Source organism: Vigna angularis, chromosome 6 (genome assembly GCF_016808095.1).
Source record: "Vigna angularis cultivar LongXiaoDou No.4 chromosome 6, ASM1680809v1, whole genome shotgun sequence".
Taxonomy (NCBI): domain Eukaryota; kingdom Viridiplantae; phylum Streptophyta; class Magnoliopsida; order Fabales; family Fabaceae; genus Vigna; species Vigna angularis.
In genome coordinates this window covers 10,479,642-10,499,309 of record NC_068975.1, presented here as the reverse complement: position 1 = coordinate 10,499,309, position 19,668 = coordinate 10,479,642, and the positions used below count along the sequence as shown (strand labels likewise).

Below are 19,668 nucleotides of genomic sequence, written 5' to 3'. Positions count from 1 at the left end.
AACCAGTGATCAGTTTTTGATCAATATTAGAACAGCATAATCTTCTATTCTCAACTAGATTGAGGGTTAGTCCACATAAAATGCAATCAACATTCACAAATCACAGATTGTTTACTAAAATAAATCTTCATTTCATTTCATTCTCAAACCGAACGAAATACAGAAACCATAGGTGGCTTGCTAGCCATGATTAAAAAATAAAAAACAAAAAAAATAGAAAAGTAGGGTCTAAAATAATTATCAAGAAGATTCCATTGAATCTTCATCATCAGAATCTTCAATATGATCTTGATCAAGGGTAGGTGAACTTCCAACAATTTGCTCATCATTGAAGAACCATCAATTCACAGTCTTTTTCAGCCCAACAGATGATAGAATTGGTATACCAATTTCTTCTGACCTTTTGCACACAATTCTTCTTTCTTCTTCAGATACATCTACTCCTTGGAGTTCCAACACCTTGCTGATAAATACTTCATATGGAAATTTGTGTGCATAATCATATCCTACAACGATCATGTGGTGTTTTAGTACCGCAACCCAGTTGGTTGGGATTCTAGTCTTGATAGCATTCAACAGAAATACATCTTTTGTTGACATTCTGACCTCGTTTAATCTTCCAGGAAACAGTAGCCAAGTCAGGACATAAGCAATCATTTTCTCCTCCTTGTTTAAGCCATCATGTAGGTACTGCTTATCCACTCTGTACCTTCCTGGATATATTAAGCAGTTTATATATATAGCTTTCTTTGTTAGCCATCTGTTTGACTATGAGAATCGAAACCTTCCGCTTTCAGTCCAACAATATCTAACCAAACATTATCGTCAATAGTAATGTTAACACCTTTGACCCTTGAGTGAATGTCCCCATTTACAACCCTCAGGTTTGTGTAGAAAACCTCAACCACATCTGGATAGCAATGTTCTTTCATCTGCACAAAATCAGTAAGCCCTTGATATGCAATCCATTCTTGAAAAAGGAACCCTTCTTTCTTGAAAAATTGCAGGTCCAAATACTTGTGAGGAACTACCTTTTTTATATCTGTCGAGTATAAAAACTTTGCTCGCATGTCTCGATCACTTATCCATCCAGATGGGCTTGCGTTTCTTGTAACCCGGGCATCCTTCTCTTTTCCTCTTGATGATGACGATGGAGAAGTCATTTCTGAATAGAATTCTAGGAACGTCTTTCACAATATCGACTTCTTAACTTCATAACCTCTCTAGTTAAAAAATACAAAGGAGACGTTGAATTATAGAGGTGCATCGACGTATTAATTGTCAACCAGAAGACAAAGAGTTAGAAAAAGACGTCACATTTTAGGGATATTCGACGTTTTCTTTTTCATCCTCCCGCCACCTATTTTTTATTTTCCTTTATAAAATCGATCATAAGCTCCCATTACCATTATATTTCAATATAATATTTACATTTTAAGATAACCTCCCCCATTAGAAATGCAACATTACCGATATTCGAGGTTTTCTTCTTCAGCCTCACGCTCTTTTTTCTGTCCTTTTGTCGGTGGAATTTAAAGAGAATAAAATTGTATTTGTTTAAAATATCAAATTAATTTCATATAGAAAATAATAATAATAATATGTTATGCTAAAATCGTAATAAATATTATTAAATTATTTAAAGTAATTTGAAATGAATGTTTTAGGCTAAAGATAGGTATTATATACTAAAAGACTTTGATTGATTTTTAAATTATAATAGCTTAAGTTTGAGAAAAAATTAAGTTGACTGATAAACTAAAGGTGTTAAGATAGAATATTGTGGAAAAAAATGAAGATATGTCAATTAGAAAAAAAATTTGTCAAAAAGTTGTCAAAGTATAATTATCGAAAAATATTTAGACAAGTTAACAACAAAGATTTATCATTCCAGGTCAAATATCGAGAAGAGACAGTGTGTATGGGGAATAGTTAGACAGGTGTAGAACAAAAATTAAGCATAATGGGTTGGGTTGAAGATTAAGGCAGATTAGGTTTGACGGTGGAGACTGGTTGACCCAAAATAAATGTTCGGAGATTAAGACCAAAGGTCTAGAAAAACTAACATAAGTTGAAGGTCGGGATAGGCTGACCCGAGCAAAAGGTAGGTTAGAGGACTATCTCCTGATTATTATTTAGTATAGGAAATAAAGGAAATTGTATTTTTCTTATCAAATATTAACATCTTTGTGGCAATATTTCTTTTAGGGTTTCTTAGGTGCCTTAAACATTTATACCTATACATATATATAGGAACACCAAATACATATGTAGAACTTTTGGAAATCATAAATATGGATTTGCAACGTTGAGAGAGGATTCTTTTGGTTCTTAATTTACAACTCTAATTCTTATCAAAGATTAACATCTTTGTGGCAAATATTTCTTTTAGGGTTTCTTAGGTTCCCTAAACATTTATACCTATATTGTGGTGTTTCCATCTTTGTCTAATGAACCTTTAGAAAAAAAAATTTAAAAACTCGAGATGCACGGGCCAGGACATGAAAGAGATGGATCTATATATTTAAAACAGACCGATCACGACTACCACAAGCGTTTATAAAAATATTGAATTTAAAAAGTCGACGACAATCAAATATCAAACGAACTCTTAGAAAAACTTTTATTGGCCACATTGAAATATTTTATTTTGAATAATTTAACAATTATAATTAGTTATATTTGTATAAATGATTATGATATCAAAAAAATACTATGATTAACATTAATAGAAAAAGAAATTTGACCCCTCTCATGCATTATTTCTTCACTTTTTAGTATTTTAACAAACGTATGATCAATATCCACCCACGTTGTCATTAATATGACCATAAATAATCATTAAAAACTCATTAGCATTACTTAATTTATAACGCTTTGAATCGATTCTTTATTACTTAGAATCGATTATATTAACTTAGAAAAATTGAGAGTGAAATTATATGAATATAGAGTGTCACCTCAAAATTTTTAACTACAAGCCCTCCAAATCTTCCAATCTTCGTGGGTGATTGAAAAATAGACAATTTCTGGGGATCGGTACGTCATTTTGTTTTTAAATGAGTCAAACGAAATTTATTGAATGATGTTTGAACGTCGAATTCGGCGGGGCTTCACATAATTACACGATGTACGTCATCAGTTCATCTATAAATATAGCTTGCATTTTACATAATCCCTGCCTTCTGTTTCCGTATTTGACATAATTCATGTTTTTTATCTCCTTTGCATTTTCTTTTCCATAGATATCTAAACATGTCTGTTCTTTAAATTACAATTTGCTCGGTTGAATGTCAAAGTGCCTCATTCATGTCTCAGTTCATATGAAGGTGACCTTTGATATTCAAGTGAACAAAATGCTTTTTACTGTAAAGAAATGATTAAGTTATCTTACTAAAAGGAAAGTGCTTGGGAAAGAGAAATATGGTTCACAATATGTTTAATGCTGAAACAATTTTATGATCTAAAATAATTATATAAAGAAGATGTTCAACTTCAACATTGAACTATGTATGAATCGTTTTTTAAATTGTCTTGGAGTTGTCTTTTACCATTAGATTTCAGAGCTATTTGATTTCTTATGGTGGAAACAACTCCAAGAAAATTAAATTTATAATGTTGATGTCATTTGTTGAGTCCCTTCGATGCGAAAGACTGTTGATGTTTGAACGTCATTTTTGGAGGGGCCTCGACGTTTAGACAAGATAGTTAGTAAGCATAATTACGCGATGTACATCATCGATTCATCTATAAATATTGCATCCATCACGTAATCCCTTGCTTCTTATTTCCGTATTGAACATATTAGGATTCATGTTTTTTATCTTCTTGGCATTTTCATTTCGTTAGATTTCGAAACATGTCTGTTCTTTAAATTGCAATTTGCTCGCTTGAATGTCAAAGTGCCTCATTCATGTCTCAGTTCATATGAAGGTGGCCTTTGATATTCAAGTGAACAAAATGTTTTTTACAGTAAAGAAATGATTAAGTTATCTTACTGAAAGGAAAGTGCTTGGAAAAAAGAAATATGGTTCACAATATGTTTAATGCTGAAACAATTTTATGATCTAAAATAATTATATAAAGATGTTCAACTTCAACATTGAACTATGTATGAATTGTTTTTTAAATTGTCTTGGAGTTGTCTTCTACCATTAGATTTCAGAGCTATTTGATTTCTTATGGTGGAAACAACTCTAAGACAAATTAAATTTATAAATTTGACGTCGAATGTTGAGGGCATTGGATGCGAAAGACTACTCAACGACATGTTTACGTTTAGTCAACAAGGAGTTCAGAAGAATCCAAAGAGATATTTTACTTATTAAGTGAATGATGATTGAACCATATTCAGAGGGGCATCAAAGTTTAGAAAGTTAATGTAAAATATTTGTGATCAAGGACATCCTATATCATATTCATCATAGAAATATCTACGTTTAGTCAGCAAGGAGTTCTTAAGAAAATAAAGAGATTTTTTACTTTTTCAGTGAAGATGTTTTAACGTCGAATTGTGAGGGTCTTCGACGTTCACGATATTAGTGTCAAATATTTGTGCTCGAGGACGTCCTATATCATTATTCATCATAGAAATGTCTACCTTTAGTCAGCAAGGAGTTCTTAAGAATCTAAGGAGATTTTTTACTTTTTCAGTGAATGATGTTTGAACGTCGAATTTGACGGGGCTTCGACGTTCAGGAAATTAATCATGTGTACTGCTTTTAAAATGATTTAATTTTCCTCCGCAGATCATCTAATTTTTAGTATTTTTGTTCTTTTTTATTTTTAATCATTAAATGGCACGTCCGACTCTATTGTTCCTCACAAATATCTGAACCTCGACTTATTTGAAAAGGAGGGATTTCACTTCCAGGAATGGATTGAAACTCAAGGTCTCTCTACACTTGTCTAGATGAAGGGTGATTGGTACCCTAACTTAGTAAGAGTCTTCTACAACAATATGAGAAACATAGATGATGTCTTTCATTCTCGAGTAAAAGGAGTAAATGTTCACATTGACAATGATGTCTGGTTTCAACTTGCTGGGTTAAAAGCCGAAGGGTTATTCTCTCACTTACGGTACTCAGAAACAAACAGATGGCTGAAGAAAAAGGACATGTAGAGTAACTAGTTAAGGTTTCCTGGGAGATACACAATTGAAATGTCTACCTTTAGTCAGCAAGGAGTTCTTAAGAATCTAAGGAGATTTTTTACTTTTTCAGTGAATGATGTTTGAACGTCGAATTTGACGGGGCTTCGACGTTCAGGAAATTAATCATGTGTACTGCTTTTAAAATGATTTAATTTTCCTCCGCAGATCATCTAATTTTTAGTATTTTTGTTCTTTTTTATTTTTAATCATTAAATGGCACGTCCGACTCTATTGTTCCTCACAAATATCTGAACCTCGACTTATTTGAAAAGGAGGGATTTCACTTCCAGGAATGGATTGAAACTCAAGGTCTCTCTACACTTGTCTAGATGAAGGGTGATTGGTACCCTAACTTAGTAAGAGTCTTCTACAACAATATGAGAAACATAGATGATGTCTTTCATTCTCGAGTAAAAGGAGTAAATGTTCACATTGACAATGATGTCTGGTTTCAACTTGCTGGGTTAAAAGCCGAAGGGTTATTCTCTCACTTACGGTACTCAGAAACAAACAGATGGCTGAAGAAAAAGGACATGTAGAGTAACTAGTTAAGGTTTCCTGGGAGATACACAATTGAAATGTCTACCTTTAGTCAGCAAGGAGTTCTTAAGAATCTAAGGAGATTTTTTACTTTTTCAGTGAATGATGTTTGAACGTCGAATTTGACGGGGCTTCGACGTTCAGGAAATTAATCATGTGTACTGCTTTTAAAATGATTTAATTTTCCTCCGCAGATCATCTAATTTTTAGTATTTTTGTTCTTTTTTATTTTTAATCATTAAATGGCACGTCCGACTCTATTGTTCCTCACAAATATCTGAACCTCGACTTATTTGAAAAGGAGGGATTTCACTTCCAGGAATGGATTGAAACTCAAGGTCTCTCTACACTTGTCTAGATGAAGGGTGATTGGTACCCTAACTTAGTAAGAGTCTTCTACAACAATATGAGAAACATAGATGATGTCTTTCATTCTCGAGTAAAAGGAGTAAATGTTCACATTGACAATGATGTCTGGTTTCAACTTGCTGGGTTAAAAGCCGAAGGGTTATTCTCTCACTTACGGTACTCAGAAACAAACAGATGGCTGAAGAAAAAGGACATGTACAGTAACTAGTTAAGGTTTCCTGGGAGATACACAATTGAAATGTCTACCTTTAGTCAGCAAGGAGTTCTTAAGAATCTAAGGAGATTTTTTACTTTTTCAGTGAATGATGTTTGAACGTCGAATTTGACGGGGCTTCGACGTTCAGGAAATTAATCATGTGTACTGCTTTTAAAATGATTTAATTTTCCTCCGCAGATCATCTAATTTTTAGTATTTTTGTTCTTTTTTATTTTTAATCATTAAATGGCACGTCCGACTCTATTGTTCCTCACAAATATCTGAACCTCGACTTATTTGAAAAGGAGGGATTTCACTTCCAGGAATGGATTGAAACTCAAGGTCTCTCTACACTTGTCTAGATGAAGGGTGATTGGTACCCTAACTTAGTAAGAGTCTTCTACAACAATATGAGAAACATAGATGATGTCTTTCATTCTCGAGTAAAAGGAGTAAATGTTCACATTGACAATGATGTCTGGTTTCAACTTGCTGGGTTAAAAGCCGAAGGGTTATTCTCTCACTTACGGTACTCAGAAACAAACAGATGGCTGAAGAAAAAGGACATGTAGAGTAACTAGTTAAGGTTTCCTGGGAGATACACAATTGAAATGTCTACCTTTAGTCAGCAAGGAGTTCTTAAGAATCTAAGGAGATTTTTTACTTTTTCAGTGAATGATGTTTGAACGTCGAATTTGACGGGGCTTCGACGTTCAGGAAATTAATCATGTGTACTGCTTTTAAAATGATTTAATTTTCCTCCGCAGATCATCTAATTTTTAGTATTTTTGTTCTTTTTTATTTTTAATCATTAAATGGCACGTCCGACTCTATTGTTCCTCACAAATATCTGAACCTCGACTTATTTGAAAAGGAGGGATTTCACTTCCAGGAATGGATTGAAACTCAAGGTCTCTCTACACTTGTCTAGATGAAGGGTGATTGGTACCCTAACTTAGTAAGAGTCTTCTACAACAATATGAGAAACATAGATGATGTCTTTCATTCTCGAGTAAAAGGAGTAAATGTTCACATTGACAATGATGTCTGGTTTCAACTTGCTGGGTTAAAAGCCGAAGGGTTATTCTCTCACTTACGGTACTCAGAAACAAACAGATGGCTGAAGAAAAAGGACATGTACAGTAACTAGTTAAGGTTTCCTGGGAGATACACAATTGAAAGATTATATGTGCATGAGGGACTGAATAAAGAAGAAAAGATAACAACACACATTTTTCTGCTGTATGCCATCAAGAATGATGTTCCTACCAATTGGGTGGAAGTAATAAAAGATCATATGATTGATGTAGGAACCAAACATGCACGACATCTACCATATGTTGTGTTTATCAGCAAAATCCTGACCCTTCAAGGTGTGGATGTTAGTGGTAAAAAGAAATTCTCTTGTAACTGCTCAAATAATACAAATCGAAAAACCTTGACTTCCATTAGCCTTGTGAAGACCACAAAGGGATAGTGCTTCAAGGATGAAGAGAAAATGGTTCAAAGTTCTGGAAGCACACCTGCACTAAATGAAGACCGCACAAACTTCGTCCCTGAATCCAATTTTGAAAGATTTGTTGTTGAAAAACTCAGGAGACTGGAACAAAAGATAGACGATTTGCATGAGAAAAAGAATAAAAATTATTCTCCAACTGAAGATTCAAGTGAAGAGTCTAGTGAGGAGGATTCAATGGAAATATTCTGAATTAGAATAGAGGCTTAGAATTTTAGTATGGAGTCGATTTGGTGTTTCTATTCTATGTTTGTTTTGCTTCTAATATGATTGTAATCACTATGAATATTAATGAAATTGTACTACTTGAAACAAAATCCAAATTGTTAACTTATTTCTTATGTTTTCTATAGCTCTTCCCTACTTCACCCTAACTTTTGTGATGACCTAGGAAGAGCTATGAGCAAACATAAAAAATATGATACCAGAGTGACAAGTTACGACTAAATTTTATAAGTGGAGGACTACATCAAGGATGCACAAGTGTATTTAAAAAAATGGACTTGATCTTTGGCGTCGACTTTTACAATATCTGACGTAACATTCATTGTTTCCTATTTTTTTTTAAAAAAAAACCCATAATAACATTAAACAAAGGAAAAATATGAAAATATAACCACGAAAAGTATATATTAAAATTTCAAATAGTTCAAACATACAAAAATATACCAAAATATATTAAAATATTACATTAATTTCAGAAAAAATTAACTAAAATGGACTCATCTTCCTAATCTAAGTCAGATGTCTCCATAAACTCATCTTCTGTTGTGTCGTCTTCATCATCAGATTCACTTGCTGAGAGAGTTATGAGAGCATTGTCTTCATTTAATTTCTTGTGAATCATGATCAGAGATTTTTCAATTTTTGAAATTCTTGTTGAAAGCATTCAAAATTGATCCACAATAAATCTTTCAAACTCAGTCTGTGGAGTGAAGGTAGAAGGAGTTTCGTCAACATCCTTAAACACCCAGCCATCTTTTGTTCTCTTTAGACCATTATGTCTCAATGCCGCTTTTCCTATTTCATTTGATTCAGTGCACCAAATTGTTTTTTCACCAGTAAGATCAACTTGATGATGCTTCAATACATGATTGATAAAAACACCATATGGCAGAATATGTCCATGACTACTTGCAATTTCAATCATGTGCTCACTCATGACAGCAACCCAGTTGGTTGGTATCCGGGTTTTTATGGCATGAACCAAAAATAAATCCGCAGTAGTTAGACGATCACGTAAACATCTTCCAGGTAGCATTACCCAAGTAAGTACAAAAGCACACATTTTTTCTTCCATTTTCAAACCATCAAGTAGATACGACTTGTATACCTTTAGCCTTGTTGGACTTCTCAGATATTCCTTATAAATTTTCTTCTTGTTGGTCCATTGGTTGAGTTCAGATTTTCTTTCATGAGACATGAAGCCTTCTGCTTTGAGACCAGTAAAAGATAGCCATATCTCGTCATCAATTTTAATATCGACACCTTTCACCCGAGAGCATATAACACCATCGACAACCTTCAGATTATGGTAGAAGACCAGTATGAGGTCAGGATAGCAATCACCAGTCATTTCTACAAATTTTAGAAGACCAACATCTACAAGCCATTCTTGAAAGATAAACATCCAAGAACTTGTGAGGGACCACATTGAAGAGTTTTTTATAACATCCAAATTTGTATCGTTCTTCGTCATCACTGATCCACCCATTTGGACTAGCATTTCTTAGAAGGTGTGCAACCTTCTTTCCACGTCGTGAAGATGAAGATGCCATCTAAGAACAAGATTTAGACATTTACAGGAAGGGTTTAAGAATTGTGTTTCTGACAATGATACATGATAGATTTAATCAAAGTATATGACAGTTTATTTGCCTGCAGAAGTATTCATTTTTAAACCTTGAAGTTTATTAACTTTTAATTTCCCTATTAAAAAAGCCTACATAACTGTTACAAAACAACATAACTATTAAAAAACACAAGAATTAAATAAAAAAACCAAAAACACAATGTTTAATGTTTTTGAAATTCATAACTATTAACATTTTCCTCAAGATTTTACATGAACAAGAAACAACATTAAAGAAAACACAGGAATTCAGTTAAAAAAACAGAAAAACAATGGAGAATGTTTTTGAAATTCATAAGTGTTAACATTTTCCTTAGGATTTCCACCGCGCCTTCATCATTAACAAAGAAATGTCTTTGTTTAGTAGAGGAACTAATGGAAATCCTAAGGAAAAAGTTAACATGAATTTGGTTACGGAAGCTCTGTAGTGTAGGTTTTCAAAGGGAAGTTGCAAAGGATCCGAAACTGTATAATAAAACGTCGAACCCTTTATAAATTCGTCGTTGCTGAAATTATTTAATTGGGATATATAATGAGATTGAAAATTATATTGTCAGAGTTTCGCATAATAAAACGTCGAACCCTTTATAAATTCATCGTTGCTGAAAATATTTTACTGGGATATATAAGATTGAAAATTTTAGTTGGGCCTAAAACTGATAAGATTTGGTGCACAACTTTATAAATACTAGATTTGAAAATGCACTCAATGTTTTCTAAACTGAAGAGTTACAAACCCTAGAAATGTAAAAGACGTTCCAGAATCTGATCAAAAATGGCTTCTTCATCATCATCAAGAAGAAAATGGAAGGTTGCTCGGATTAGAAGGAATGCTAATCCTACAGGTTGGATTAGTGATGAAGACATTCGACTGAAGATTTTTAGTCTAAGGAAGATTAAAATCGTGGTTTCTCACAGATATCTGAAACTGGTGAGTGTGTTCTACTCCAACTTAAAGATGAGTGATGAAACATTTTGTAACAAAGTCAATGGGGTTGATATGAAGCTGATCAAAGAGGTTTGGATTGGGATTGTCGTTTATCAACCGATCAGCAAAGAAGGCTTTCTCTTTTAAATTTGGATTGGTCATCAAGAACTTATTGGATTTACCAAGAGAAAAAATGATGATCATCAGCAAGTCTATCCTATATCTGATTCTTGGAGTGCAAAAAAAACATATTCGACAAAAACTGAAGAAGATGAGTGGGCTAGATGGTTATGCGGTGAAAATAGATTGTATGTCAGAATCGCTCAAAATGATTCATGGGGCTCAAGTAAATTGAAAGCTGACTGCAATAGAAGAATATGGATTTTCGTTGTTTGATTTTAATTTTGTAATCAGTGGCTTCTTAAGCCATCTTTTGTTTCGTTGGTTGTAATCATCTTTTGTACGTCAAAATCGCTAAAAAGATTCTTGGGGCTCAAATAAATTGAAAGTTGACACAATCATTGACAAAAGATTATAAGGATTGAAAAATCACTGACAAAATGGAAAGGAAGGTGATGTGAACAACCAGAAAGTGATCAACAATAATTCTGCAACAGAAGAATATGAATTTTGGTTGTTTGACTTTAATTTTGCAATCAGTGGCGTCTTAAGCCATCTTTTGTTTTGCTGGTTGAATCAATCATCTTTTAAATATTAATAAAATTCTCTTTTGACAATAAAATTAGTGAATGGTGATTGAATTGTTTAAATTGATTAAATCACTTGTACGATTGTAATTGAAATTTTAAATGTTACATCATTACATTGAATATACCATTGCACTCTTTTTTGTTTTTTTATTCTTTTAGGACACCAATAGTACATCGTTTAGTAAAGCTACTTGACGTAATATTAATAGAAAGTTATGAAACGAAGATGTTAATGTCATTCTTCAAACTTCGACGTATTATTGTCAGTCACATTAGTCCCTTTTTATTTCTTTTTCCTTTAACCCAACAATAAACGTCCAATTTCTTAGGCATGTGACGTATTATTTGTTAACCAAAACCCAAAGGTCGCTCCCTTTTTTTATTTATCCTTTTTAACTTCAAATAGAATGTCCAACTTTATATGGGAAAACTCAGTTAGTTGGGCTTGATAAATGTTGTCTTAGAAACGAAGAGATCCACGTCCAATACTGACACCACTAGTCGTCCAGGTATATTGGAAAAGACTGTTGGCAAGGCATGATAAATGCTACGTTAAAACGAAGAGATACACGTCCAATATTGACACCACTCGACATCCACGTTATTTGGGAAATACATAGGGACGTCATTTTTCCTTCAGTATTCGACGTAAAATTATTTGAAGGATTTCTAAAAGAAATCCATTATTACGTAGGTTATAAATGAATAAAGGAAAAACATAGTAACACTAAACATTTGAAAAAAATGAAAATCAAACCACGAAAAGATCCGCAGGATTGTTAAAATGTAAAAGGATTTTTGTGAATGGAGGTTGTAGCGTTTTAAAAGGGTGCAAAATCCAAATCTTTCAACCTTTTTCTTTGTTAAAATGAAGAAGGATTTTTTTGAACAGTCTGTGTTAAATTCATAAGTGTTAACATTTTCCTCTGGTTTGCTGTCATGCCTTCATCTTTAACAAAGAAATTTCTTCGTTTAGTAGAGGAATCAACAACAAACTAATGGAAAAAGTTAACATGAATTTGTTAACGGAAGTTCTGTAGTTTAGTGAAGGAGGAGTAGCGTTTTGAAAGGATTTGAAATCCAAATCTATCAACCTTTTCCTTTGGTTTTCTATACTCCTTCAAGCTTTTTTGTGTCCTTGAAGGAGATAACAGAAAACACAAAGAAAAAAATTAACAGATGGAGTTCATAGCAGAAATTTTATAAATGGATGTCTACAGGTTATCTAAGTCTCCAAGATTGTATTTATAGACATGCTCTGTAGAGTATGTCTGTTAAATGTTTTGAAGGAGTTTATGAATTTTATGAATGTTGTAGCGTTTTGAAAGACCTTGGAGTTGTTACAAGTTAACACAAAGAAACCTTGGAGTTGTTAAAAGAAATTTTATAAATGGATGTTTACATAAATAATTACTGTTGGGAAAGGCCTGATATGGGCTTCAATAATAAAAGACAGTCTACTTAAATAATATATGAGAAAATGCAGTTTGCTGCTAGAAACGAAGAGGTTGACGTCAATTTCTTCAGACTTCCAAAGTGTCTTTTTGGTTTAATTCTTTTTTCTTTTAATCCAACAATAAATGTCGGATTCCTTAGGCAAATGACGTATTATTCGTTATCCGAAGGCAAAGGTCACTCTATTTTTTCACTTTCCTTTTTATTCGTTGGTTTACAAGAAAAACAAATTATTTCTGAAAAAAAAAACATCGAATTGGTGAAAGAGTTCGACATTCTTTGGTTGGTTTAAAACAAAAAAGAAAAAAAGAAAAGAAAGAGGGACTGAGGTTATTGTTAATGTTGCCTGTTCTGTTATGTGGCTTCATATATGACTGAGGTTATTCTTCTTCTTCTTCTTCTTCTTCCGCTTCTTCTTCTTCTTCTTCTTCTTCTTCTTCTTCTTCTTCTTCTTCTTCTTCTTCTTCTTCTTCTTCCGCTTCTTCTTCTTCTTCTTCTTCTTCTTCTTCTTCTTCTTCTTCTTCTTCTTCTTCTTCTTCTTCTTCTTCTTCTTCTTCTTCTTCTTCTTCTTCTTCTTCTTCTTCTTCTTCTTCTTCTTCTTCTTCTTCTTCTTCTTCTTCTTCTTCTTCTTCTTCTTCTTCTTCTTCTTCTTCTTCTTCTTCTTCTTCTTCTTCTTCTTCTTCTTCTTCTTCTTCTTCTTCTTCTTCTTCTTCTTCTTCTTCTTCTTCTTCTTCTTCTTCTTCTTCTTCTTCTTCTTCTTCTTCTTCTTCTTCTTCTTCTTCTTCTTCTTCTTCTTCTTCTTCTTCTTCTTCTTCTTCTTCTTCTTCTTCTTCTTCTTCTTCTTCTTCTTCTTCTTCTTCTTCTTCTTCTTCTTCTTCTTCTTCTTCTTCTTCTTCTTCTTCTTCTTCTTCTTCTTCTTCTTCTTCTTCTTCTTCTTCTTCTTCTTCTTCTTCTTCTTCTTCTTCTTCTTCTTCTTCTTCTTCTTCTTCTTCTTCTTCTTCTTCTTCTTCTTCTTCTTCTTCTTCTTCTTCTTCTTCTTCTTCTTCTTCTTCTTCTTCTTCTTCTTCTTCTTCTTCTTCTTCTTCTTCTTCTTCTTCTTCTTCTTCTTCTTCTTCTTCTTCTTCTTCTTCTTCTTCTTCTTCTTCTTCTTCTTCTTCTTCTTCTTCTTCTTCTTCTTCTTCTTCTTCTTCTTCTTCTTCTTCTTCTTCTTCTTCTTCTTCTTCTTCTTCTTCTTCTTCTTCTTCTTCTTCTTCTTCTTCTTCTTCTTCTTCTTTTTCGGGGGTTTATTTTTTTGTTTTCGGCAGTTTTAATCTCTGGAAAAGTACGTTATCCGCAATTAGAAAAACCGCTAGGAAAAGCTGCATCGCTAAGTAATTATCAGCGGTTTTTTGAGAAACTGTCAGAAATAACGGAGTTTTGCCAAAACCGCCGAAAATAGCGGGAGTTTTGCAAAAACCACCCGAAATAGCGGGAGTTTTGTCAAAACTGCCGGAAATAGCGATGTTTTGCAAAAACCGCCAGAATTAACGTGGCTTATGCTAAAACCGCCGAAATTAGCAAGGGTTTTGCTGAAACTAACCGAGGTTTGTTAAAACTGTCGATACTAATTAGGGTTTACCTAACCGGGGTTTTAAAAGCTCCAAAAATATATACAAAATTTTTTTTTTAGTTTTTGATTGTAATAAAATGGGATTATGATAAAATTAATTTTATTAATCATACAAATAATGAAATAATATGAACTAAAACTAAATATTATATATAAAATAAACTACATTGTTCAATATATTAATATGATCTTACAACTAATTGTTCATATAATAAAAAGAAAGATGTTCAATACTAAATTAAAATACTAAAAATATGATTGAGATGTTCATTATATTAATAAAAAAGAAACTATGTCTAATTTTATTCTTCTTCATTACATGCTTGCTTGATCGGATACCTACAATATAATATAATAGTTAATCGGTAATATATTTAATAAAAAGAATCATACAAATGAATTTAGCAATTATTACCGGTGATGGTTGAAATGTGGCAAACTGTGAAAGCAATGGACCCTGTTAAAGATACTTGTAACAGAAAAAATTATTTAAAAGGTAAGAAAAATAATATCTAACAAATTAATCATAAAAGTAAAAAACTAATTAAATAATTTATTTTAATCTTTATACATCTGATTTTAAGTGATGGTTTTTAAGTATGTGGATCAAAAGGTAAAGTTAATTTAGCTATAAGGACCAACAGAGTAATTTAAGTGATGGTAGTTAACATTCACATTCTTACGCAAAGTGCAGAAGTCAATGGACATTATGGTCAGGTTTAAGCATTTAAATATAACAAGAGTAAATAAAATCTGCACCTTATTATGACAAATTTGAACCATAATTGTGCAAGGCAAAACAACATAAAAAGATGTCCACCGAAATTGTTCCAGCTTAAAATAAATGGTATGAACAATTACCAGATATGGTTAGAGTTGCCATGCAATACACAGGGTATTCATCAACCTGAATAAGTGAAGTAATAGATAATGACATTCTCACAGTCAACCGTATTACATTGATAAAAACATAAGATAAAGCTTTCAATAATTACAAAGAAGAAAAACAAGAATTAGAAAATAATGAAAAGAAAGTTCTGAAAGTTCTTCAAACACCAAAATAATAAAACAAGCTACTCTAAGCAAATAATGATGTTTCACCATTGCTATTCTTTGCCAGTTCTCGCCACCTACATAGACCACTTGTGATTTTCTTGTATAATATCAGAAGTTCCAACAGACAAACCATGATGTCATAATTCCATAAAAACATTTTAAATTAAAAATATTGATACTATAAGTTATAATGAAATAGTAATTATAAATATATGATAAAAATATATATTTACAATTATTATAATATGGTCATTATGTGTATGAAAAGTGTAAAGCACAACATAAAATGAGTGGAAGAAAAATAAACTAATTAGTAAAGTATCAATTAATGGTAACACAATGTATTCTACTTGAACAACTATTAGATAACAAGATTGGTCATTTGTTAAATCAAGTTTTCCGCAAATAAACTCACATCAAAAACATGTTAAAGATGCTAATTCTACCTACAATCGGATGATCCTGTAGGTCACCACTGGACGTGTAGCCTTACCCTTTTGCATCACAAATTTGATGAGTTAGTTTCTTTAATAGTACATGCATAGGTATATGTACCTTGAAAACATGAGGTGCGCCATGAATTTGTATATGACTGGAAGTTCTCTGACCAGGAAAGAAATACATTTTCAAAATGGAGCCTTTCCCCAAAACAGAACAATTTCTTGCCTTGACAATGGCTTCCATCACAGCGTCTCCATGTTGAGACTCTTGTGGCTCTCAACTCCTCCTACAATATAATTGACATTCTTGAATAAATCTTACTAATTGATTATACATCACTTGTGAAAGAATAAAGATATCTATAATAAAATTTAGGGATCTCACAGTATACATACTCTTGGTTTTCTGTTGGTTTGAAAGACTTGACTACTATTTGTTTCCCTGTAACCAATGAAGTGGTGACAATCCTGCAGTCCAATTCTTTCAGTTTAGTTTACAGAAAAATGAATGATAATCAGATAAGAAAGTTTAAAAGATGTTTGTGCATACCCATGGAGCTGTTGATGGTAGCGGCGGAGGATGTCTCCAACACCGACAACATCCAAAGCATTTTAAGCATTTTGCCATAAGGACAAAGAAAAGCCAGTGGTGTTTGTAGGTGCTACATGCCATTCCATGGGGGACAAAAATTTTAGACAAAACTAGCTCCCATGATAATAGTGGCCTACAGTGATTGTAGTAATTCTTATTATATATCACAAGAAAATCTTCATGGACTCGAAAAAAATGTAAATTCTAGACAAGACAACCTAAATACAACTCTTTATCCTATGAAATAACAACAAATCCAACTAAATGTTAACCCAACTCCAAAGGACTACAAAGAAGTAGAAAACAAGTTTGATTATATCATAGCCATCTTGCAAGATATTCTCTACAGTTATAATTGAGGTTGACACCATCCAATTGTGAAAAACTTCACATCCTTTAAGATCCTGTAGAGGATGAGGCATCCACTAAGGTGTATAATTTTCATGATCCAATCAATCATTTTCCACAGGCAGAACTTAAAAGTATATGAATCCTTCAAAGGAATTAGAAACATCTAAGTAACACTGATCATCAAATGATGTGATATATGTTAAAATTATATATACGGACAGTAGGAACCTGTTGTTTACCTAAGGAAGTAATGGATCATGAATATATCGTTTCTCAACTTCACCGTATTGGTATCTGTGGATGAACCTTGATAGAATCCTCTGATAGAAACATTTTTTTCCCAAATCACCACCAATCAGACCCATTTGATTCATCAACCACATGTTCCTCCCATTCACAGGCACCGATCCCCAACCAATCAACTTCCCAACACCCTTGGAACTCAAAACCCCTTTCGCAACCCAAATCCTTGCATCCCTAAAGGGAACCAAACACTTATCCCTGGCGAAGCCTGCACATTTCTCCTTAGCCACGGCGAAACAATCCGCCCTATCCCGCACTTCGCACTCCTCCCGTTCCTTCAGATCGTGAAGTGTGAGGCCTGCCAGAGCCTTCCACCACGTAGGCTTACAGTTCCTGGAAACGCTGACGGCACATCCGATCCTCGCTCCCTCCTTGCATTGCTCAACGATTTTGTTCTTACAGGCAACGAACGAAGACGCCCACACTCAACGATTTCTGGAAACTCAAGCGACAATGACGAGGCACGGGGCGAAGGACGAAGGGCGTAGGGTAAATTACCAATCAATTTCCATAAATGAAATGAAGAAGAAAGACCTGTGAAAGGAAGAAGAGCTTGTGAAATGAAGAAGAACTTAACTGAAGAAGAAACATAAATGAAGCATGAAAAGCCTGTGAAATAATGAAGAAGAACTTAATTGAAGGAAGCACAAATCAGCGAGCGGGATATATTTAACATTTGCAGGCGGTTTCATTGAAACCACCGGAAAGTTGGGGAGGTTTTTTGAACCGCCGAAAATAAACCTCCAGTATATTATATTATTTTTGTAGTGAATTAAATTAAAGTACAATTAAAAAATTATACTATCTTAAAATTTAAAAAATAGACATAAAACAAAACAATTATTTTATTGAAAACCAGACAATCAAGAACAAAGTATATGGAAAAACTTATTTTTTCAATTAACATATACAAATCTAGAAAGATTGAAGAAAAAAAGGAAGAAGTTTATCTTCAAAATATCTTAAACTAAACTTTAATGTCTCACATTATGTTAGCTTCCGTTGACTTTATTAGCTGCAGAAAAAAACAAAAGACAGTAATGAATGTACGGTTTGGGAAGCAAGAATTGGGAAGATTGACCGAGAATTGAACAGGAAGATATGTATTCTTCATTTCTTCTTAAATCAAATACTAGGATGACCATGTGCGTCCATGGACTATTTATTATCCATCTTCATTTTGTAAAATAAAAGTTTGTGTGAATTTTATATTTAATAGGTATACAAATTTTATTCTGTTTGTATTTCTTATTTCAACGGATAATAGATATAATTGTAATTATTTTTCTCTATTTTAATATTAATTAATTAATTTTTATAAAAGTCAAAATTAAGACAAAATAATATTATTAAATACTTAATATAAAAGATTTTTTAATATCAATTATTTAGAAAATTATAATGTATAAATATCAAATGAAATAAATAGATAAAAATAAAAGAATTATGTAAAGCATTAATATGTAAATACTCAGAAAATTATATTTTAGAAGTGATAATGATTTAAAATTAACGAAACTCGATTATTTTAATATTAAATGTTTTAATATAAATAGTTTCTTCAATAATAAGTTTTATTATTTTGAAACACATCATTTTTTCTAGAAATCACTTTTCTAGAATTCTTTATATTATATTTAAGGGTTTCTATCCCCTGTTCATCTGTTTGAACATTAGAGACCGTCTAAGTGATCATAACGGTGTGATCTTCAAGTCTAACTGATTGGTTTCTTCAATAGAGTAAGTTGACTTTTTTCTCAATTTTTTGGTTAGTTTTGTTTTTTTCTTGTATGATAGCCTTTCTTGTTTTGCATGTTGTGTTTGAATCTTCTATAAGACTCTTTGCTGATTAGTGGTTCTAACGATGTACTTGATCGTGTTTCTATGGTTCGTAGGAGCAGATAGGACATCTTGTGCGTTTGGGACTTTAAGCTTTCTAGAGCAATTTGATCATCTATTAGGTAAAATAACTAATATTTACTTTAATTTTTTTGTATGAGAAGCATGAAATATTGTTTCATAAGTAGTAAAATTTATGCTTGGTTGAATATTATATTAATTGAAATGCTTGTTGTGTGATGTTGTATATTGACGAGTGTGTAATTGTCTATTTATGAATATTTTGACGTATGCTTATGATTTGATAATGGTGTGAACTTTGGATGCTACTGTTATGAAGTTATATAAGTAAAAATCTGATATAGAGTTGAAAGTAGGAAATAGAAAGTGTTGTTAGACTAGTTCTTAGTCTAACTTGAGGTTTGATAGGTGAATCTCTAGAGGAGAGACTTTGGAGTGATAACTGATGTTTAAGATTTGGTTTAGGGTCATTTAAAACTTGTATAAGTCCTTACAAAACCAAAAAGATGATGGTAAATTGAGAAATTGTGAATTGGTAAGACTTGTAGGATGATTTAGTGCTAAATGAGAGTTTTGATAGGTGAGATTTTGATATAAGGGTGGAATGGAAAATCTTGGGGTTTTTAAAGTTTGTTTATGGACTATTTGTGACTTGTTTAGAGGTTAAGTTCACCAAATTGTTATTAGAAATGAGTAGGAATGAACTTTTAAGCTTTTAGAATGATGTTTAGTTGTTTGA

At 32.6% G+C, this 19,668-nt stretch overlaps 1 protein-coding gene across 9 annotated transcripts; it reads right to left on the bottom strand.

Moving 5' to 3' along the window:
* Nucleotides 1-14,517: 14,517 nt before the first annotated feature.
* On the bottom strand, nt 14,518-17,812 carry LOC108344089 (uncharacterized). Of its 9 annotated transcripts, none has more exons than XR_008250211.1 (7): nt 17,006-17,805; nt 16,374-16,548; nt 16,220-16,291; nt 15,939-16,110; nt 15,189-15,234; nt 14,743-14,796; nt 14,518-14,666 (listed from the first exon to the last, which is right to left on the bottom strand). XR_008250211.1 is itself a non-coding variant. In XM_052879778.1 (6 exons), the coding sequence occupies exons 1-6, from the start codon at nt 17,023-17,025 to the stop codon at nt 14,566-14,568; spliced, it is 594 nt and encodes a 197-aa protein (XP_052735738.1). In that variant the 5' UTR covers nt 17,026-17,807; the 3' UTR covers nt 14,518-14,565. The 9 variants fall into 9 exon arrangements, 3 of the variants coding, with proteins under 3 accessions (XP_052735738.1, XP_052735739.1, XP_052735740.1); XR_008250214.1 differs by having other exon boundaries at nt 14,743-14,784; nt 17,006-17,804; XR_008250215.1 differs by having other exon boundaries at nt 14,743-14,766; nt 17,006-17,804.
* Nucleotides 17,813-19,668: the final 1,856 nt, after the last annotated feature.